This window comes from Harpegnathos saltator, unplaced genomic scaffold (assembly GCF_003227715.2).
Source record: "Harpegnathos saltator strain DR-91 unplaced genomic scaffold, Hsal_v8.6 scaffold71, whole genome shotgun sequence".
Taxonomy (NCBI): Eukaryota; Metazoa; Arthropoda; class Insecta; order Hymenoptera; family Formicidae; genus Harpegnathos; species Harpegnathos saltator.
This window is the reverse complement of record NW_020230549.1, coordinates 968,672-992,430: the sequence shown is the minus strand read 5'-3', so window position 1 is coordinate 992,430 and position 23,759 is coordinate 968,672. Positions and strand designations below refer to the sequence as shown.

At 49.9% G+C, this 23,759-nt stretch overlaps 1 protein-coding gene across 6 annotated transcripts in view; it reads right to left on the bottom strand.

The window, feature by feature from the left end:
• Positions 1-23,759, bottom strand: part of Kdm3 (Lysine demethylase 3) — a 311,563-nt gene that overhangs the window by 272,320 nt on the left and 15,484 nt on the right. The window contains exon 1 of one of the 6 annotated variants that reach the window (XM_025305752.1): positions 22,162-22,338. The exons of the other annotated variants lie outside the window; for them this stretch is intronic. Coding sequence (XP_025161537.1) covers positions 22,162-22,218 — 57 coding nt within the window. The 5' untranslated portion in view covers positions 22,219-22,338. Of the gene's footprint in view, positions 1-22,161; positions 22,339-23,759 lie in introns of those variants that run through there. 6 annotated transcript variants of the gene reach the window in all.

Sequence of the window (23,759 nt, the reverse complement as noted above, 5' to 3'; positions counted from 1 at the left end):
AGGTCCTGATATCCACGCTGCGTCCACATGACTCACTAGGACCCGATAGTATTACCTTATTAGGACTTGATGTCCAAATGAGGTTAACCTCATTCAGGACCATGGGATAAATTTCTAGTCGGGTTAGACCGACTAGAGCGCGACTGCGCGACCTCTAAATCTGACGTTTCTCAAACCCGCTCCTCTCGCTGTGATAATCGCGAGTGATCGACGCCGCGATCGCGCGGACAGACCGTGTCATCTTTTAACGCGTTGGGTTCTCCGGCCGTTAGTCAGCCGGTTGTTTGTTTCGCCAGCGAGCGACGCAAGCCAGGATTTCCGCCTCGAGATGTTCGCGCGCACCGAATCGCGTCGCGACTCCGAACTCTTTTCTCCCATTCATCGTTTCCGCTCATTCAACCGCCCGTCACCTATGCCAGAGAGACGCGACGCACGCGACGTGGAATGGTAAAGGTCCATTAACGAGATTGCGAATGTCTCGCAGCCCACAATTGTTCACGGCGCTCGCGCTTGACGCATTAATCGTCGCGCAGGAGAGACGCGCGTCGGCCCGCTATTTTCAACGTGACAGCGCGCGCAGGGAGCGAGAGCGCGTAAACACGCAGGCTGAAACAACACGTAGGCGATGCGTACGCGCGATCGAGCCGTCGGCTATAATTAAAGGCATTTTCATTAATTTCGCGGCGGGCGGCGCAAAGCGCGCGCGCGTTGCCGCGAGAAGCGAGTAGCGGTAGCGAAGCTACGACGGACCAGCGCGCTCAAAGGGGCGGCGCGCGCGAGGTCTCAACTGTCTCACTAATTTCACCCCTCAAAGATGTATATCAAGGATCTCATTACAGCGTCGAGTATGTGGAGGCTCTCTCTCTCTCTCTCTCTCTCTCTCTCTGAGAACTTAGCCTTCCCCCTTCGCCCCTTCGCCACGTCCGCTCCGAATTAATCGCGCCAGCACGGCGCGGCGCGAGGCGCGCCTCGAGATTGTATCAATCGCGGCGGATTAACCCCTTCCCTTACGATCTAATTTCCAACTATGCGGGCCAAAAGCGACACCAAGGTCGGTCGCGCGCAGGGACATAAACAGCTTGGCTCAGCGTTCGAAACTGTACAAATCGCAAACTTCCTATGATTTGTATATACACGTGCGCGGTACAATTAACTTTGCAAGATGTTTGATAAATAATTACGGTTAGTAGATTATTAAACAAAAAAAAGATTTATTGTTGCAAATTGAATAATCCATTAATAATAACATTTTTATTTTAATACAAAAATTTAGTAATCTTTGATAGTATGATATCTCTCAAAACATGTTGGTACATGTAATGCAATTTTACACTTTTTGCATTCCCACGTTGTCTCACTGCGTTTTTTATGCTTTGTGCAAACTACACATCTTCGTTTTGGGTGTTGGTTCGACGGCGTTGGATCTATATGTTTGGGAAAATGACTCCACTGTTGAGCCTGCAATCTTAGTGGTAAATTTCCATTTGACAACTGTCCTTTACGGTTGTAGTCCGGTAATGGTGTATTTTCCAATAATAATTCGGCTATTTTAACCTTATATTCTGCATATCCCTGTCTTTTTTTAATATTTATCTTGTTATGCAAAATGAAAGAGTTAAATAAAGCCATGTCAAACAGGTAAAAGAAAATTTTGCGATACCCCTTCATACACTTTCTCATCAGAGGGAAGCACGCTAACATTTGATCTTGTCGATCAACTCCTATCATCCCTTTGTTGTATTCGACGATACACTTTGGTTTCCAAGTAGGATTGTGTTGCTTTTTGATTTGCTCAGTCATTGCTACTGTTGTATGTTTTGTAGATAGAATAAAAACGTCTCGTTTATCTTTCCATTTTATTGCCAGTAATCCATTGCAGCTTCTCATTTCATATTCCCCTTTTTTTAATTTTGTTTTCAAGAAATCTTTTGGCATATTTTTTCTGTTTGCGCGCACTGTTCCAATGACATTAGTTTTACTGTTGAGTAGAGTTACAAAAAGATTTGGTGAAGAATACCAATTGTCCAAATATAATGTGTGTCCTTTGTGTAAAATTGGCTTTGATAGTTCTTTGACCACAGTTTCAGATGCACTTTCTGTAGTATGTATTTTGTCACGGCCAGTGTATATTTTGAAATTATAGCAGTAACCTGAACTGGACTCACATAATTTATAAACTTTTATACCAAATCTCGCTCTTTTTGACGGATTGTATTGTTTATAGGATAAGCGTCCTTTAAATTTTATTAATGATTCGTCAATTGCAATGTCTTCTTGCATAGTATACATTTCTTGGAATTGTTGATGAAAATAATTTATTACGGGTTTTATTTTGCTTAATTTATCACTTCTATTGGCCACCTTATTATTTGCAAAATGCAAAAATCTACTTATTTGTAAAAATCTTCTGTACGGCATCGTTTCTCTAAATATTGGAGTTCTAATAACGGCCCTCTTAGACCAATACATTTGAATTGCAGGTTTCTTCACTTCAGCCGCAATTATACATAGGGCAATATATATTTTTAGTTCATCACAGTCAACAGGAAACCAAGCTTCATCAATTTTTCTTCTTTTATTTTCATTGTTTATTACTTGTTTCGCGTATAGATTTGTCTCCGTCACAAGATTTTCCCAAAATATACTATTAAACATTATATTAAAAATGCCCATTTCCTTTTTGCTTGTATTCAACTGATCTAATGTTGCCTCTTTTATTCCGGGAATTTCCATATATTGCCATATTTTTGGTTGGTTCTCGTTTTTTTTCCAGACCCACAACTCAGGTGGTTGATAATGATCTTCATTATCGGATTCTTCGCTAATCACCAGTTGCTTAGTAGTTTTTCGTACGAAACGTACAATGTCACTACCACTGTCACTACTACTGGTAGCAATGTCATCACTGTTCTCAATTCTAATTTTTCTTTTTGAAGACATTTATAATGGGTGATTTTATAATACTTCTTACATACGATGTAACGTCGAATGCGAATGAGAAGTAACTGAACGTCGCGCCTCTGGAATGTCTCTGTGACCTATTATATTCATATTTATGAATACAATATTCATAATATTCATATTTGGGACGGCCGCCCCACCAAGTTTCTGAAATGTCTTGTTTATGTTTCGCCCGGTAGACTTACGACGACTCTGAGGCGTCTTATTCGTGTTTGGTCCGATAACCTTGCAACGCCTCTGAGGCGTCTTATTCGTGTTTGGTCCGATAACCTTGCGACGCCTCTGAGGCGTCTTATTCATGTTTGGTCCGATAACCTTGCGACGCCTCTGAGGCGTCATTGTAAGCTAAGGGGTTAACTTTTCACACGTACCATCATGCGAGCATACTCGCCGTCGTGACGCCGTCGTTAGTTGGGTTCTTTCGTCCACGGCAGCCTCGACGAGGCTTTTCAATAAACGCACCGCGGTTTCGCAGATGCTGATGCCGATCTCTCTCCCGCTCCCCCCCCCCTCTCTCTCTCTCTCTCTCTCTCTCATCGATCATCCCATCATCGCTAATTGTCGGTTGATATTAGCAATTATCGCGTCTTGCCGGATAGCGACAGCGGGATATTTAATGCGGCTCGTGTGCGCGCGAGAGAAAGAGAGGGACGGAAGAAGAGAGGAAGAGAGAGAGAGAGAGAGAGAGAGAGAGAGAGAGAGAGAGAGAGAACGATATTTACGAGCCGCGTCGGCGACCAGCAGCCGTCGCATAAACAAGAACTAATCCAACCCTCGAAAACGTAAGTCGGGGGCTTAATCCGCGGTGACTCGTTCCGGGCTTCCGGGCGTGACGCACGCTATTAATTACCGCGCCTTCGCAAAAAGGGCCACTTCGGGCATAAATGCACGCGCGAAGCTCGAGCGGAAGCCCGCCGTTTACCAGCGACGAGAGGCACCCTCGTGCCTCCTTCTCCTCCTCGCCGCCAGTGCTGCCGGGCCGGCCGAGAGGGCAAAAACAAGCCCGTCCGTATCGTCGCGAGCGCGAGCTTGGCAACGCGAGAAACGGATTAGGCGAGGAATCTCGTTAACGACGCCGTTAATTAATTTAATGCGACTCGCACGCGCCGATGATCGTTCGGCCGAGTTACTCGCGAGAGCAGTCCACGGAGGTGCTTGCGTGACCAATGACCCGTTAATTAATTAATCGAATGTGCAATTAGCTTTTTCTCTCCCTGAGGATTCGGAGGATCGTCCGCGGTGTGACAGGATATCATTCGGGGCCGGGATGAGACGCGGGGATATATCGCGGTCGCGTGTGAGAATTTTCCTCGCCTTTGCCAATGTGTGTGTGTGTGTGTGTGTGTGTGCGCGTGCCTTTTTAATGAAATATTCTACTTGAGCGACCACCCCTCATCACCCGACAGTCTTGCTAGACTCACCCCGACGCGTCTGTTTCCCGTGTCGTCGGCGGGGATACTTCGGGCTGGAATGTTTACGACAGCCGAATGATGGAAGGTGGAAATATGAAAATCCAAAAATAGCAACGCGCCGCAGGCACGCCGGCGACACACGGCAATCCGGGCTGGGGCGGGGGGGGGGGGGAGGTTAAGGGGACGGGAGTGGAGATTCAATATTTCGAGCCCTACGCCCGTATCTGGGCGTTGCCCGATAAACCGGGTTGTCGCGGGGTGTGACCAGAGGGATGATGGGCGAGAAGAGGATCGACGAGGGGGTGCCGAGTAACCGCGAGCCTTCACATCAATATGCGAGGTAAGTCGGAAACACCTGACTAACTTATTTCGTTTTAATTGCAAAACCGGCAAAAAATAACAAGCGCGGACGCGTCGCGGAGCTCCGCGGACGAAAATCCGCAGCCGAGAGCCGCGTGACGGTAAATCTTCACAGAGGGGGAGCAAGCTCGCGAAAATGTTCACATCCGAATAATCAATATCGCGCGCGAGAGATCGATGCACGCAGCTCTTCGCGTAAGGGTGTCGCGAGGGTGTGAGAGCTATCGTCAACCGAAGGTGTATAGGAGAAGAAACCCCATAGCGAGATTCGTTTTAATCAAGCCTCTTACGAGCGCGACCGAGTCACCCTCTCTTTGCGATTGCAGGCAGCCGCCTGCCCGGGGCTCGGTTACATCCTCGAGAGTCCCGCGTCTTTTGGCAAAGGGCACCCTCCTCCCGCCGAGTCTGCCGAGCGATGCAGCGTGGCAACGCGTTTGCCACAATGCTCGTCAGTTCGTGAAACTTAACCTGTCCTTAATATAAACAGGCTGCGCGCTTCCGCGAAGTGTTGCTCGAAGGCGAAATCTTGCAGACTTCGATGATTCGACGATTAACCTCGATCCATCCTGATGTGACGGACGTGATTTCACGACAGTGTTTCTCAGAGAATTTTAGATCGAGAGACTCGAACATTTGTCAGACTGCTAGCATTTTTCTTTTCGAACTGTCGGGCAGTTCGGAAATAAATGATTCTTTTTGTTTCTAACGGTTGGACGGCTGAGAACGACGATATTTGCAAGTCTCGCGAGTCAAATATTTCCAGTCAATTAGAAACCGACACGTTCGCGTTCGCGGGTGCTTCCGCGCACCCCCTGCTTCGCCCCTGCTCCCGCCGCCGAGATGACTTTGTGCGACCGTCTTGACGCGACCGGAAGAAAATTTTATTGCTCCGAATTGCCGGGCACTGAGCGTTCGTGTTCAATGGCGAAAATTACGCGGCAGTTGCGTTCGTTGGCAGGCCGGTTGCATCGCGGATAAATAGTGCTGTCAATCGACGGTGACGAGAGCTTCTTCTCTGCGGCTGACTTTCGTGCCGCACGTCACGGACATCGGCCGGACGACGTTCCCCGCTGCATCTTCGCGTGTAATTAACACGCGCGATCAAGTATAGCCGGAGCCGATGTGTCACGACTTTCTAAATCCGCCGGTAGCCGAATTATCTTTCACCGTTTACGCGCCGGGCGATCATCGAGCGTGCGGATGACCCGATCAAAATCCGTCCGAGCTAAATCATCATTATACGCGCGCGACACCCCCTTTCTTCTTCGTCAATTAGCCGCGAGCGAGCGCGATACTGGTTCGCTATAATTTTCCCTCGGCTGGGACATTAATTACGATACTTTCTCGTCATTGTCGTCAACGCCACTCCTATTTCGCGCTCGTACGCGGCCCGAGCGTGTGCGTGCGCGCGAGTCCACGACGGATCGTGTTGTGGAGCGTGAGCGATAAGGGCGTGGGCCGCCAAGATATCAAAAAAATATACATGTATAGCGCATCACTTTTAGGCAAATTAACGCCAGTATCCGCGGCAAATTACATTGAGCTCCGCCGCTGCAACACGTGCGCGTGCACGGAGAATTTATATTCCACTCCGATATGCGCGTATGTATAACCTGCCTCTTTTGCTTTCTTTCTTTTTTTTTTTTAATATTATTTAATTATATCTGGACTATTACATATTCTGTGAAATTGTACAAAACGGAATAAATATATATCGCACTTGAAGAGAAATAGCAGGTGAATTTTATTCTTCGAGTAAATCGAAGTAAATCGTAAAGAATAAAGATGAAAATGACGAAACGATATGACAAAGATGGGATAAGTTCGACTGTATAAAAAGAAAAATAACAATAAATGAATGTTCTCCCTGTCCTTTGGACGACTTCCAAGAGGAAGACGAAAATAAAACTCATGAAGTGTCAATGAAGAGAGGAAGGAGGGCTCGCGAGGAGAAATTTGAAATCTAAAATTGGATTCTCAATGAGCGCTAATGGGGCACACCGAATGTTAACGCGGCCGTCTGGCTCCGCATTTTGCTCGTCCAACGCGAGAGTCGCATTTAACGCGTTATCACGGATTGATAAATCCGGCTCCAAGCACGTAGCGCGCTGAATACAAGATAAAAGTACGAATCGTTATCTTTGACGCGTAAAGTTTTAACGAATTTAACGCAGATCGATGCGTTTGTTATTAACCAACTTCGGAAAATTTAATTGGGCCGCTAATTCATTATCCGCGCTAATTAAACGCATTTCCTTCCCGGCAGTCCTCCGCGTCGCAATGCGCCAACCAACTTAATCCCGAGCACGCGAAATATTTATTTACAACGAACAATCTCGCGAGCACTTAAAATACCGCACGACGTACGTCAGAAATCCCGCTAACAATACGAAGGGATCTAATTGTCCCTCGGCCCTTGCGCCTCCCGGCCTTTCCGGCCCAGCGCAGTCTGTGCGTTGAAAGAGTCGCGCGACGACTCGCAAAACGCAGGCCGGCGCTTTGGCGAAAAAATCACCTTTTCCCAGCGGATATAATTAAGCCGGATTAATTAACACGTAGATTCGTGTCAACGCCGGTGACATTCGAAACTGTACATCACCGATAATTGGACTCGCGAAAATATGTCGAGTTGCTTCATTAAGAGACGGATTAAATTTTATACAATTCGCGTCCCCCCTCCGCCCTCTTTTTACTTCCCCCTGCCCCTTCCGCCGCTTCCGTTCGTGTATTTAAAATAGGGTATTAATAATTAACACATTCCGTTGATTACGCGGACGCGTGCACGCGCCCTATAGCATAGGGCGACAGGACGTACGACGGATTTAGTACGGTGTACGGTTTTACGGGAGAGACATCGGCGACGGCAGATGCCGGTCACGAGGAGGCACGTAACATCGTTGCACATCCCCTTTAAGGCGGACTCTCCGCGGCTACCGCGAATACACGGATCGCTCATTGAATCGAGGCGGGCCACGCTTTAGATTTAGATTACGAAGAAATGCCGAGGAGAGCAATTCACGGAGGAATTGCCCCGGCTGAAAGTATTTTTTCATTTCAACAATTCCCAGCCGACGCGACGCGACACGACGTTTCAAGCGCGACACGAAGCGCGTCTGGCTGATGGCCGGCGCGGCGCGGCGCGCGAGTATTCGCGCCTCTGGGAATTGCATCAATATTTATCGCTCTTTTATCGTCATCGCGCATGATGAACTTGAAGGCATGAATATCAATATCGATATATATATATATATATATATAATAGGTATCGATCGATCGAGCATGCACGATAAACGCGAAGACCGCGAGCACAAAGCGAAGTCCACAGACTCCGGGCTTTCGATTACACAAATGTCGCTCCGGGCAGGAGTAATCGGCATGTGTAATTGAAAAGTTTGCACACGCGACCCACCTGTCGATTTGGATAACGTTTCGCTGATTTTTACAAGAGACAGCCCAGCGTTTAGGGATGCAAATTACGCGAGAGCGAGACCGTCTAGCCGTGGAAACTCGTCGAGCTTACGCGAGCGTATTTCACTGAACGTAATGGACGAAAGAAGAGGACAGGGGAGAGAGAGAGAGAGAGAGAAGGCAGAGAAAAAGTTGCAGCTGTCAAATTGATTCTTCGCACATCTCACACGCACGCACGCGAGAGTTGATGCGCTCTTATCACACACGCCGACAGACCGATGATGAGCGCACAGACGCGCATTTTCGATCGCGTTTGATACGGGGAATAAAATTTCGGAGAAAGCCGAGAGTCCTCGGTCTGCGTCTCTTTCGAGACGTGTGTCTCTCTCTCTTTCTTTCGAGAAAGAGAGAGAGAGAGAGAGAGAGAGAGAGAGAGAGAGAGAGAGCCACTTACGCGGCAATTATTTTTTATTACCTCCGTCAAACTATCCGGCGAGACGTTATTGCATTTAGAATGGGCGTTGAAAGCGCGGCGCGATAGAGGGTAATTTATTCAATAGCCTGTCATTACTTCGACATATTATACGCGTGTTTTTAAATAGACACAATTTCGTCCGAACTCCCCGGACGGTGTATGCATGAGCGTGTGTGTGTGTGATGCGCGCGCGCATACGCCAATTATCATTCACGCTACGTATGAGCGGGAGATACTCGGAAATTTACATTAAAGCCAACTCGCACCACCGAATTCTATAATTGGCTTCGGTGATACGTACATCTCTCAGCAAGTTGTATTAATACACGCGGTGAGCGCGAGAATCGCGCGGTTGCGCGCATCTTACGGCGAGGGACACGTGTCGATTTTCGCTCGACAGGAATATCCGGATGCAGCTCTCCGGATCGCGCGCGGTCGACTCGCCGACGCGCTGAATATATCGATTAAATTTCCGTTCAGTCGGGAAGTCCTCGTAAATTCGAGCGCGAAGCGAGATTCCAGTTATCCATCGGTCGGAAAACCCGCGCGCGGGACTACTTCGACGATCGTTAATTGATTCACGAGCGAGTCACAAGCGACGTCGAGGTGAATGAAAATGTGGAAATCAGCTGATTCGGTAGAATCACGGGGGGAGGGGGAGGACGTTGTGTACACACGAGGAGTCCGACACCGGTCACGGGTCATATCGCTTTCGTTAAAGACACGTACGGCTGAGAGGATGTCTCGACCGGATGTGCGCGCGCGCGGGTGTATGTGTGTGTGTGTGTGTGTGTGTGTGTGTGTGTGTGTGTGTGTGTGTGCGCGCGCGACGACACGTGGGGAAGTGCACGTGATCGCGCGTAGGCACGATCGGGCTTATAAAGCAAGCTCGAATTCCGGAACAGGTGACTCGGCTCTGGTGATTCGCTCCGAAGGCGAATTTCGCCTTCCACGAATCGAATCGCGGCCGCATCGAACGGTTCGGTATCGGCTGATACGCCGTTATCGGCACTCGAGCCATTTCGCGCTGATACGACAAAGAGCGTTTCTCGTAGCTGTTGTTAGTGGCGCGGCACGCCAGATTGGCCATGACTCATTTCGCTTTGGCTATTCGCGCGCGACGTGCCAACCGCCGACGCTGCGTATCCAACCTTTCGTCCGGGGATACTCGAACACGGCCAAAAGTCAAGGCTCTCCTTCCACGACGGTGTTTCGTGAAATCCAGATAAGATCGGCCGCGTGCGCGCACGCTCGTATCACGCGCGGCCCGGCCTGATGAATCGAGGAACACGTATCTTGCTATTTCGATAGCTATCTCGGGCGAGACGCTGAATCGATCGAAGTTTTCGACACGCTCGAATCAAATCTGGCACGCTCCGCGCCGGAGAAATGTGACGCCTCGTGCGATTCACGGAGACCTCTGTGGAGTGCGCGCGCGCGGCGCGACTCTCATTCGAGTCGGTCAATTTCGAAAAGTGGCTCGATTCATTCATTCTGTATTAATAAGATGTCGCGATACGTAATGTACAAATTAGCAGCTACTATTAGGGATACCCTTTCGGGAAAGTCCTTTCGTATTTTGACGAATATCAATTCAATATCCGTGGTTGTAGTACGGGTTCTTAATTTTAATCCAGAATTAATTTAAATTCCAGGTTAGTTGACAATATTTCTTTATTGTGCGTGTCAACTTTCATTAAAATCGAACTTACTCGTGGAAAATGGCCCGGGAAAAGAGCAAGTGAAGAACACGGGAAAAGGAAAAGACTTTCCGGCACCGTTAATAATTTTCTGTGCGAGCATCTGCGACATTTCTCTCCGCTTTCCTGACGTAAAATTTTCATGCTGCTCTTGTCCCACCGACTCTCTGTAATCGTGTAAAACTTCCGTATACTAACAATCCCGTAAATAAATAAATAAATAAATAAATAAATAAATAAATAAAATTGTGCGCGGCAAGAGCTCGGGAACAGAGAGGCGCGAGTCTCGGGAATTATCCTATACATTTGGATGACTCGGAAATAGTCGCTCCTCGCGACTTCTCGCGAAAGAGGAGTTAAAGATCCCTCGAGGAGCACTTGAAAGTTCGCGCGCGCGCGCGCGCGCGAGAGTTCTCGTGAAGCGTAGTCGAGGAGAAAAAATTGCGCCGGGCGCACGTAGTCACCGGGTTTGCGCTACGAGCACCACCGCAGATTGCGAAGGTCATACTAAAATAACGGGAAAAAGGATGACATCGCGAACGGACGCGAGGAGCGAGGCGCACCGAAGGTCTCTCTCGCTCGTCGATAAAATTCCCCGACTATTGGCTCGCGCGCGTTGTACGAGCGCGCGTGTGTTTTAATCGATAGCTCGTCTCGGTGAGAAGAAGAAAAAACACACAACATCTGCGTCTCACTCCGGCACATTGGCGACGCGTGCGGGGCTCGCCTCTCCCTAACGACGCAAATGTTCACCACGTCGGCGAAATGAGAATGTCGAAAAGCGCGCGCGGGAGGTATTTCTTTCGTTGGCTCTCGCGGAACGGAGGATTCTCGCGGGCGAGAATGTCTCGCGGGCGAGGGCGAGGGCGAGGGCGAGGGTGAGGGCGAGCGCGAGGCGCGAGACAGGAATAGTCGGGCAGGAGAAAGAGAGAACGCTGAAGGAGAGAATGGCACACGGGCGGCGAAGAGGATCAGGCGGGGAGGGAGCGGTACACGTGCACGTTGTCCGTCTCTATTTTTATGTGTAACTCTTTCGAAACGGCCCTCCGCGCGCGCGCTACGTGGGAGTCCTCCCGCGCGCTCGCTCCTCCTTTCTCCGACGTGGCGCGGCGCGTCGTCGAGACACACGCTAGAGCGAAACCACACGGTTCGAGCGGCGCGAGTCGATCCCCGATGCGCGACATTTCCACGACGGCGGGTGTCGTTCGGCTTGAAAGCGGCGCGCTGGTGGACAACAGCCGCCGCCGGAAAACGGCGGCCGCGATCAGGTTTCACAGGTACGCGAGAAATCCGTCGCGCGTGTATCCGCAACGAAAGCGCCGTCGCAGCGCCCGGGGAGAGTCAACGGCCGTTCCCTCCGTGCACGTGCACGCCAAATCGGTATATTCAGCAGGTGCATACGCGGCCGAAGGTATGCAAATTCGCATTTATTTCCAGCGCGAACGACGTCAGCGCGACGGGCGTTACACAGTTATCATCCCGGGCTGTCGGATCAGCCGGCCTGCGGGATCAACTAATAATTAGCCGGGCGATCGATCGCGCGCGGCATGAGCGCGGCGGGACTTTTGCGTGTATATGTGTGCGCGAAATTTCTTCCTGCGAATTTCCTGCGAAACTTGTAGGCTTCCTGGGGGAACACCGCTCTATGACCGCCGATAGTGGATCGCGCGGATAAATCGAAGGCGCCTTCGCGGCGAATCGCGAGGAACATTGCTCTCCCACGAAGCAACCATCAATATTTATAGTGTGTCTGGATGCGAGTGTGAGGCGGTTTTTTATTAATCGCGCAGACGCACACGCACATTCGGAAGCGCGATGGAGAGATAGAGGGAATGAGAGAGAGAGAGAGAGAGAGAGAGAGAGAGAGAGAGAGGAGCGAGCGAGTTGTAAGGGATGAGCCCTCGTGGGAGAAAGGGTGGTGTGGCGAGTCGAGCAAGAGAGACGAAGAGTTGCCATGGTGACCATCAAAGGCGCCGATCAGACACGAAGGGATGAGGTCTCCCCTTTTATCGTCGACTTTGTCACGCAGAAGCCACCGCGAGCCGAAGAATACGCTCCCTTCGCGCCACGCCGCCCATTCATCCCTTAACTCCGGCCTTTCGAGTTCCAGCGGAGCGAAAAGTATTTGCGGGATTGAAATGAGCTCGCGAGGAAAGAGAGCGCCGCAGTGAGGGACGCTTACGTGGCGCCTGCCGCGCGCGATAGTCCTGCGGGAGAGACTCTCGCCGAACGTCCTTCCGGTCGCGCTGACTGATTGGCGATCAATTTTCGCACGGCCGAAACATTTCGTCTTTTTAAGTTTCTTCACCCTGGCTATCGCAACGTTTCGTTGATTTATGTACAATAAATTCCGACGAAAACAATTTGCTAATTCAGCGACTCGCTGACACGTACGACAAAACGTGACCACTACTGCGCATGACAAATTAAATACGTGGCCGTGGCGATGGAGAGGCGATGAGACAGGAGCTGGAGGAATACTTTCGACGCGAATTGCATTTATTCGGCGCACCTATCGTGATGGCAACTTGAGCTGAGCATTGAATTGATCGGCGTCGACACGTTGACTGAGAGAGAGAGCTCAAGTGTAGCTTCGTTCCTATCAAGATCCTAGGGAGGATTACAGAAAGAAGAAGTGTAAACCTTAACATGATGTCTTTCGACACGGCTGATAGCATCGATACAAAACCGCCAAACCGGTCTTGTCCCGTAAACTTATCTCGCCGTTCTAATTTTAGGCTGCGTCTGTCTCATTTGCATACTACAATAGAATTTACGATTATGCCGCCGAGCGAAATTCCGCACGAACGCTGGACTGAAAGCTCGGACCGAGAGCTTTTTCATTTCTAACGCTAAACATCTCGGCAATTAGATCTCGAGTTAAGCTTCCGCGGGAATAAGGACCGTTTCGAGAGTTAACGGAAGGGGCAATTCTTTCTCTTCACTTATTTTTACTCGCTCTCAAAATTCGACTCTCCCGGGAAGTTCTTTAATTTTAAACAGTAAGCAAAGCTCATTGGCAGAGCCTTCGTTCTGCAGGATGCGACAAGAGTCACATTTTTCTTCTCGCCGACTCGCTTGACTACGCGACTACGGAAGAGACGCGCATGCGATTTTCAATTTGAACTTTTCCAAACGAATAAACGTCCCCGCTGATCACACCGCCGGTGTCAGTCGTGGTCGAATTCAATTTCGCACGTTTCCGACAGAAGGGTAATCCGCCGCGGAAGGTCCCGCTTGTAAGCGAGACGCGACAAAAAATTACGAAGACACGAGGCGCAACGTATCGAAACTTAGTGTTTTACGACGAGCGGAGTACACCATCGGGACCCGGGATTCAATTACAACTTGTCGACGAGTATCTGGATCAAATTTGATCGAGAGCTCTCTTCGGTGACAAGACTCCGCGCCCCGGGGATTTTCCGTTCGAAGCGAGAGAGAACGCTTCAGTTTTCTCTTTTCCTCGGTCCGCGGAGGGAATTGTGACATCCGGTTGAAAAAAATGATGACGTCCGCAGCCGGTATGATTTCGGCAAGTGGGCGGGCGAGTCGAAAAATGTTGATTCTGCCTTCCGATCTCGGTGCTCCATTAAACGCTAATTTAATTTCCCGAAGATATAGACGTTGAGGCGGACAGTTGAGGCGGAAAATGGCAGCCGCATTTCGGCTCGGATAATCGACTCCGCGCAAGCACATTGTCGCGGGAAACCGGACGTCGACCGCGTGTATAATTTTTCCCGTGCATCAATTGAAGCAACGCGAGCCCGGCATTGTGCCCGGCGTCGCGAACGTTTGACTAGCGTAATAATTACTAATGAAATATCGTACACGAGAGAGCAATTACGCGCGAGAGCAATGCTCAGTCTCCGAAATCGGAGAAACAATCGGCGCCGCGCTTCCGAACGGCATATATTTTCTCTCGCCGTTCGCCAAGTCGCAATTGTCGCGCGATGAGGAAACACACAAATGTGATCAGTAGTTATCGCGCTGTGTAAATCACTCAGGCTTGCCCTCGTAAATCATATCGAGCTACGCCTCGAACCAATAAATTCGCGGCCATTTGCGCGAGTATACCGCGGGTTAACTAAATAGCCGCGGTTGTTTACACCGTACCGCACACCGGCGACGATGTAAATTAATAAATACACGTTGCATGACATGCCGAGATGCAATTCGCGGCTGATTTAACGACCTTCCCCCTCTGCCCCCGCCAGACCTGCCCGCCCGCCTCCGTGCCTCTGGTCTTTCGCATGCCTGCGAGCGTTGAAACGCGAAACGCGAAAAGTAACAAATGTATAAAATAAAGTTGAATCGTACGAAGCAGACGAGATCAAACGCTCGTTACGTTAAGTTTAGTGACATCGCGCGACGTACCGGATCGACCGCTCGGATCGGAAGAGGCACAAGAGAATAACCCTCTCGAATCGCATTACGGCGCGCTGCTGAATTTCGAACGGACTTGCTACATTTAGAAGGAACTTTAATTTCAAAGTCGGCTACAAAGACACACTCTTGAGCGCACGTGAAAAAGCGACGAGGGACGGCCGTGTGTTTAATGAAATTTTCAACGGAGAAAAGTCGAGGCCCCGAATCGATCGAAGATCGCCGGAGGTCGGCGGAGCGCCGCGCTGTGTAAGAAAAAAAGACCAGAGGGGCAGAAATGGCCTCTTCGGGGTATACAGTGGAGGAGGTTCAAGTGGCCGACTAGCAGCGCAACACACACACACACACACACACGCGCGCGCGCGCGCTTTTCAAAGAGTGACCCGGAAAAAAGCAAAGAGCGGGAGAGAAAAGGAGGGAGGAGGGAGAATGGGAGCGGGTCGAAGACTCGGACGTGATCCTTACCCTCCGGCGAACGAAAGCGAGTGGTAGTCAGCTGCGCGAACGTTCCGCGGGGGAACTTGCAGAGCGAAGAAGGAGGCTCGTAGTGTCGCGAAACTTCCGTCGTGTAATGGTTAACCCAGTTGTGCGAGCGAGCGAGCGAGGGGCGAGGCTAGATAAAGTACACCGAAGGAAGAAGTCGACTATAGCGGAGCGGAGCGAGACGAACGGGGTGGGGGAAGTAGGAAACGAAGGGCTGGTGTGTGTCTTTGCGCGCGCGGGTGCTGTACGTCGATGTGAACCTAAAGATAGACAGACGGCCAGCCACGGCGGCTGATCCATTGATCGATGTTGAATCTCTCACGATCTCACCGCGAGCGACCGCGAGCGATTACGAATTATATTAACTAACTCGGCAGCAAATGGGGGAGGTGCTTCGGAAGAACCGCGCCGCGACTGAAATACGAGACGGCGGATTCTCTCTGTAGTTCTCCAGCGCCGGCCGGCCGGGCGCGGGTTCCCTCTGTCCGTCCATTTGCTGAATGCGATATCAAAGAAATGAAATTATTAACTTATGTCTTTACAGTGGAAACTTACGCGTTGTCATTACCGGACGGTAATGACAACGCGTGAGCCGGAGCGTAGTCATTATTATTATTATTATTATTATTCCGGTCGCGTGCGTATAATAATTCGTACACTATACGTCCAGGCTTACGGGCGAATTATCGACACGCTTCGCTGGGATTGACGATGAATTCGGCGTCGCGATCAGCCGACTGACGACCGCGAGCCCGAGACAGGCTCGATTGTAACACTCGCCGCAATTTTTGGACATTCATCCGAATATTCACCGAATGGAGGCATCGCCGCTCGACATCTCCTACAGTCGATTATTCGGAATGTCGATTCCTCTTTCCAGCAACGCCCACTCCTCGGCCGAGCCTTTTCTTCGGATGGCCGGCCAGGCTGAAATATTAATCCGCGCGCGTTCCTTGAAACAAGACGAGACCGAGGAGGCACGCGGCTAAGAGCGACACGGAGGAGGGATTGTATAGGCCTAACGCCTCGGCGCCAGGGGGGCTGGCGAGGCGGAGGGGAATTTATTGATCTCGCCAACCCTTTGCCCTACATTCCGAACTATTTCTCGCTCAGGCTGTCTCGCCGCGTCTCTCGCGCTCTCTTTCCCGGCGAACTTTTTGCCTCCCGCACAGCCTCCCGCGCGCTAGCTGATCTATTTTTCCCCCTTGTGTTTCGGCGCGCACGCACACGCACACGCACACGGTGGTATCCCGAAAATTCTGCCCGGTCTCTGCTCTGCCCGTCGTCTACGAATCTCGATTATTCGCGCGCGGAACTCGCCGGAGAATTTTGAGCGACCGACCGTGTCGCGTGATCTCGGTGATACTCATCAGAGCGTGGACTTTGCATTCACCCTCAGCGAAATATCAATTAATTCCAATTAATTGGCGACTCGCAAATACACCCACCGCGCGCTTTGCGGAGCGATTCCGTTGGCTGAGCCGAAATAGCCGGTCATAAAATCAGAAAAGGTAACGGCGCCGTTAAATCCGTCGGTACTCCGGCGGGAGGGCGAAAGCGTTTAAAATTAAACTCTCTTTTAGTTAACGCCGACCGAAGCGCGCACGTCGACAGATTTAACGGCTCCTCTTCCCGCGTTTTTGCCCGCGTTATCGCGGCCGACATTTCGCCGAATCGCTTCGATTGTTGTTGAATCCTAATCAAACTGCGAGAACATTACGTTGTACCCTCCCGTGCTCGCGCGATATCCCAGCCAATATCAAGAGCGTATTAACATTTATCGCGATCGTTGCGCGGTGGAGTAGCAGACTCGAGGGCATCTCTCTCAGCGACCATCATGGCCTTCGCGCGATTCTCTTCGCCGCAGCTAGAAGCGTCTAGAGCCAGCTACAGCTGGCAGACCCAGCGGCCTCCGAGACGCGCGCACCGCGCGTCCAACCTCGCGCGTCCGCTCGCCGCTTTTGCGCGTTTTCCTATCGACGCGAGAATCTCCTCGGTCGTCCACGAGCTACGAGGCTTGATCCAAAAGTAAGGAGAATTTTGTAACTGCGCGCGCTGCGCATCTTGTCTATTCAGTTGATTCTTCTTTTTTTTGTGTGTTGCTAGCACTACCAGTAACGTACGCGTCAATTTTCAGGCAGCTGCGACGCTTAGTTTGTGTGGTTGGCGAGAGCGAATGGCGCAAGACGTACTTCAGGGTGTTTGGCGATTTTTCGTGTGGCGAAATCAGTCGGAGATCAGAGAGTTTGTCTGAAATTTTGTGTTAAAAACGGAATTAAGTGCAGCGAGGCGTTCATCGAAATGTTAAAGAAGGCCTTTGGCGACGATATCATGTCGCAACCACGAGTTTATGAATGGTACAAACGTCGTGAAACGTTTATGAATGGTCCACCAGTGATGAAAACCAGTGGATAAAGTTTGAGAGATTGTGCCTGCTAATAGAAGAATCACCATTAGAGAGGTTGCTGAAGAAACAGGAATTTCATACGGCTCATGCGGAGCGATTTTTACTAATGTTTTGAACACGCTGATAGAAAAATATAGTTGAATTAACTGTAATCTATCACTATATTTTACAGTTCATTTTGGCGCCAACCATATTTTTATAGTTCGTGGAACCTGCAAAATGTAGTAGAATAAACACAAATATATAGTCAATGATTGTCTTAATTGTTTAGTTACTTTTATCACATATATGATAATTTCTCATTCACAAATATATAGTGAGATTTAATATTCATACAGTTACATCTGTCATCATTTAGCAAATATTCTGGTAATATTGACTATATAAAAGAGTTACTTTACCTACACCATTTTATATTCGTATCCATACAATAATTTCAGTTTAACTTACCATAATTCTTGGTAAAAATATTATATGCTTGGTTATACTATGCCTATATCGTAATTCTTACCGATATTATGGTAATGCTTACTATAAATATGATATTTCGGATTAAAATTTAGTTACCAATATCATTACAGTTCGAAATATCATATACTTTACTCTCAGTGCGTGAAACGCGAGTGGCAGCAAAATTTGTTCCGAAACTGCTGAATTTTCAAGAACAACAGCATCGCGTAAACCATCGCGAAACCACCTTATTCTCCAGACATGACCCCGTGTGACTTTTTCCTATTTCCCAAACTCAAAAGGACACTCAAAGGGCAACGTTTTTCAACAATAGATGAGACAAGGGCGAAATCGCAGATCCAGCTCAAGACGAGATACCTAAAGAGGCGTCCCACAAGAGTGTTTCTCAAACTGGAAACTACGTTGGCACAAGTGTGTAATATCACAGGGGGACTACTTTGAAGAAGATGGGATAAACATTGAAGATCAAATAAATACTTTTCGAGAGAATTAAAAATTCTCGTTACTTTTTGATCGAACCTCGTACAATCCGCCGGCCGAAGTCGTCTAACGTCATCGTAACCTCCGTCGCGAGTATCAGGCACTCTCCCGCGCTATCTCGCGATTCAACCGCAGACGTTCACCTCGCGCGAGACGCACTTCCGCTTTCTCGACGGCGTTCGCGGCTCGGCAACACACGGGCCGCAGGTACAGACCGTGCACTCGTGTTTTACGCGAGAGAAATTAAAAGCGCAAACTTTCGTCCGCGGCTTTCATCGACGCAGAGCGCAAGGGGACTCGAGACGACCGGTCGAGCGTGCAAAACGTAGAACCGGAAGAATCGCCGACAGAGTCTCGGACAAAGTGCTCGCCGGGCGCGATCGATTATTCTCAAAATTAAATAGCCCGCCCGAGTCTCCGAGTCTCCCCGGTCGAGTCATCGTTAAAACCACCAATATCGCCGATACGAAATCGACGAATCGAGAGGTAATCGTTGTTCATTCGTTCCACGCGCAGGGCAGCTTACGTCAGAACGTTCGCGTTACATCAGTCATATGGTATGTGTGTGTGTGTGTGTGTGTGTGTGCGTCGGTGTGAGAATTAATAATCTCCCGGCTATTCTTTTTACCCGCTTTCTAACATATGTGTCTAGGAGAAAGTGCGTGACCCCGCAGGCGGCCTGTACGTATCAATCATAAACGCTCGCAAGCAGCGCTCGCCATGGACGAATTCGCAGAAGTTCACCGAGCGACATAAATCTCATCTCGGCCCGACGCGAACGTATATTTTCGAAATCGCCTAAAGCTGTGTGGCCGTCGTCGGCCGCGCGTTCTTTCCTCTCGAAAGTGCAGACGCGCGCTCGCGTGTGAGGACGGAGCGAGCGAGCGAGCGAGCGAGACGGAAAGATCGCGGCGCGGTACTCAACGCGCGATCGCGAGTCATAAATCGCGACGTTACGGCACAACGTAGATGAAACAATCAATCAGAGAAACGCGCAGAGTCCCGAGCGCGCTCGAGTTTCGCGGGAATCTCGCGCGGGATGCGCGCTTTAAAAGTGCGCAACGACGCGCAACGCAACGTCTCTCGCAACGCTTTTCCGAGCATCAACACCTGCCGCGCGATTCGCAACGCGGCGTCATTAAGCGCGTTACTCGCTCGGTCCTCTTGCGCGCGGTTGCGCGACCGGCAACAAAACCGGCAAGCTGTACGAACTAAAAGTCCCGCCGCCGAAGCGACCGCCGAATTCAACTTCACCTATTAGCCTCGCGAAATATTAATACAACAACGGCACGTACGTATAAACGTGCGAATTAATATTAAGTGTTATACCGATAATATATATGCGCGATGTAAATCGCCCTAAATGTACATCAATATTCATGTATTAATTAATGTAATTAATACAGAGCCGGTAGTTACGTGATATTAACGCGCAGAATAACGCAAAAGACTGCGAAAGATTGATTAGTTACGCGATAGCGGCGTAACTGACAAAGTCGAAAACGTGCGGGCGGTCCCGGGATCGAGCGCTCTCGCCGTTCCCGGGGAGCTCTGTGTCGGGTGGTCGAAAGCGCCCAAGAAATCGCCGTCGCGAGAGCGCAGATAGACCGTTGCGTGTCTAGTTTCGTGGCAAAACGCCGCGCGGAACGAGTGAAAATCGGCTGTCACACCGAGCGTGACTCACTCGCCCTGACACTTTCATCAACAACACCTTCGCAGCCGCTCAAATAAGCGAAAGCGACTCGCGCGCCGCGGCTTAACGTTAAGCTGCACTTGCATAATCCGCGTGCGTCTCGCCAGCGATGGGAGCCGCACGGCTCTCGGCGCGTCGATACACGCGACGATCGTAACGCGACGTATACGCGTCGTCGAGACGACGAGAGAGTACGCGCGCGCGGCGTATGAAACGCGAACGTCCGCGCGCGGCGAAAAAATACGACGCAGTGTCTCCTTTGTGTCCGTTGGAAAATAGAAAGCGCGACGGTGGAGCGCGGGTACGGATCGGCGGGTTCAAGAAATTCTCACTCGCAGCGGCGAGGAGGAACTCACTCTCGATGGAACGCGAAGATTAATTTCCCTTCTCCCCCCCCCTGCCCCTCTCCCTCCACCCTCGACGCGTGTCAGATATTATAATTACGCTAATGCGTGGCGCTTACACGCCGTATATCTTTGCGCTGTATCTTTGTAATTAGAGATCGTTCCTCTTATCGTTATCCTCCTTCATCGCTCCTCCTCGTCGTGGCGCAAATTTTAACACTTTAGGATAAAGAGAGGTCGATATCCCCCGCTCGCTTTCTAAATCGCTTCTTCACTCGAAGCGACGCCGCGCCGAGATATCGATCGGGCCCGATTCAGCTCGACTCTGATCCAATCATAGTTTCGCGCTGAGTTATATTTATTTCACGCGCATCCCACTAATGCGCGATATTTCGCCGACGAGCACGCCGTCGCGCACGTAACGATGCTACACGGCTTCGCTCGATCGTCACGCTTGTCGCCGAGTATAATATTCCCCGTTGCCCGTCTGCTCGACAACCGCGGGAAAAAGGACCGCGGAGATACAGGAGAAACTGGAGCGAACGCGGCGGTTAACACACGCCTCTCTCTCTCTCTCTCTCTCTCTCTCTCTCTCGACCACTTGAGACATTTCGATTTTTATCCAAATAGGGACGCGCGTCTCTCTCCGTCTGCTCTCCGCTGGGTGTGATCGTCGACGTAACGCGCACACGCGGCTGGCAGTTTCGCGGGAACAACAATCAATCGTCGCGAGCTTGCGACATCCACGAGTGGTAATCAGTTTTTCCACCCTGTTTCGTCAAGTCCCGCAAGTATCTCGTGCAATTAACGCCGTCGCTTTCGGGAACGCGAGAGGATTGCAGTCGGCGCCGAAGCGACTGGCCTCCGAGGTCGTTCACGACAAGAGGCAGAGAGAGAGAGAGAGAGAGAGAGAAAGAGAGACGTGTTTGTCTCGAGCGCAAATATAAATATCTTGTTTTACAAATTTGGAAATGCGCCATATCCCCCTCTCGTTCTCACGGAATGCTTTGGATATCAAAACGTGTTATCAACGCGTGCGATATAAATTTGTTAATATTTATGCACCGCTAAACGCGCAGTTCCGCATAAAAAAAATATAAATATGAAGAATCGCAGGTATAAGAGTATAGAATTAACAGATTTAATAAGAGTTAATAAGATATAATAAGAGTATATAGCTTTAGAAGGAAATCATTGGTAGATTCAAGATGAGAGATATTGTGAAATATATTACGAGATTCAGGCCTGTATTCATAGTCGCGAATTACTAGCAATCTTTGGTCGAGGGCTTAATTAGAAATTACAATGAATTGATAACACAAAGAATTTTCAAGGAATCAATTGAACATCAGCTTTACATTTAGGGACCGTTTGGACCGACATTTCTTGCGAAAGAAATACCGGTTGAAACGAATGATCCGATATTCATCGTTAAAAAGTTACGATCAGAACACACAACGCGAACTATGAATGGCGACTATGAAGAGCGCGAACTCTGAATTTCAACTTGGCTATATTACTGAGCTCGCAGAACGTCCGTTCGAAATCAGAGGTATTTTGTAAAAGAAATGACTTGTGACGCACCTCGAAAAGTACCTCGAAAAGTACATGCATCGCCGACCGCGTCCCGACGTTCCGCATCCTGCGTCCTCCTCCATCCTGACTTCCGCGTCCAGCACGCCCTGCCTCCTCCGGTTGCTCGGGATCTCCTCCATCGTGACACTAACCCTGACACTCGCGTAGACGCGATTCTCGACCGGCGCGTGCTATTTAATCATGCAATTCCGACGGCCGTCCGTATCGAATAAGATTTAAGGGCCGACGAGAAAACAACGCGATTGACGCGACGGAACGATAGCACGCGTCGCGCTGTGCTCGTCCTTCTTCGGCGCGAGACGTAATGACCGCAGTCACGGGCGACTGAACCACGCGCGCGCGCGCGAGTATCAAAACAATGGTAAGCAAAAAAGGCTGCGTCATTGGCTGCCCGTCGTTGCCCGTCAACAAACAATGTGTACGATCGGCGGCCGAGGAATCAAAACAACAAACTAACGCTCTCCAAATACTTGCCCGGACTGATCGAGAAATGATCAGGGCCGTACGCGTTGCAAGTGTCGGCCACGATGATCGATTATCGATTAACGTGCGATTATTAATAATACGTTTCCGATCGGTCCGTTTGCTTGGCCACGATGACGAAGAGACGCCGATTGCAGGATGGAACCGCAGGACGCAGGACGCAGTCGGCGACGGGGAGGGGGGCTTACAGCACTCTTTCCTTTTTTTTTATTTTTCTCGAATCTCTAAATTCCATTGGAATTTCGAATTCGCGAATGACAGAGAATAACAAAGAGATCGTTGGAGAGGAAAGTTGGTTATTTTGCGCACAACCTTCTCTTATGTCGACGTTGATTATTGAATATTTTCCTGTTGTACAAATATATTCTATTTTTGCAGTCGAATAATTCTAACTCTATCGATATATCTCTTGTAAAAGAATGAAAAATAAAGGGCACTTGTGCGGGTGTAATATTAAGATGAGCCAATATCAAATAATTCTTGTAAAAGAGAGCTCAGCATGAAGGAAATGACAGCGAGTACTCATATTTGAAGCATGCAAATAAAAAAACGATAATCTGTGCAACAGTATCGTAACCACAGCCTCTCCATTTGGTTTGTCACGTTCAACAGAATTGGCGCGTCTAACGTAGCAGCAGAATTTAGATTCGGGTTTCACGCCGGTCTCGGCGAGAGGGACCATCGCGGTATGCATCTGCGCGCCATCGAAATTTTTCTGCTTCTTAACGGGTGTGCCTGCGTGCGTGCGTGCGTGCGTGCGTGCGTGCGTGCACGGAAGTCGGAGAGTCTCGTCGGTACGACGCTCGATGTGCACGTCAGGGTCACTGACCTCGATACACGCTGTGACATAATAGCCAGCGCTGTACACGTGGACGAGCACAAATGCCGCATGCCGCGTGCGCTCGCACACCACACGCACACGCACCCAAAGCAGAGAGAGAGAGAGAGAGAGAGAGAGGGGGGAGGGACGGAGGGAAAGAGAGATCGCTGACGGACACGCACACGCGTACGTGCGCGCGTATCGGTTTTTACGTGATCCTGTGCACATGACGCGTGCACACCTAAACGTTCGACCGACACGTTCCCCCGATTTGGGGTGCGCA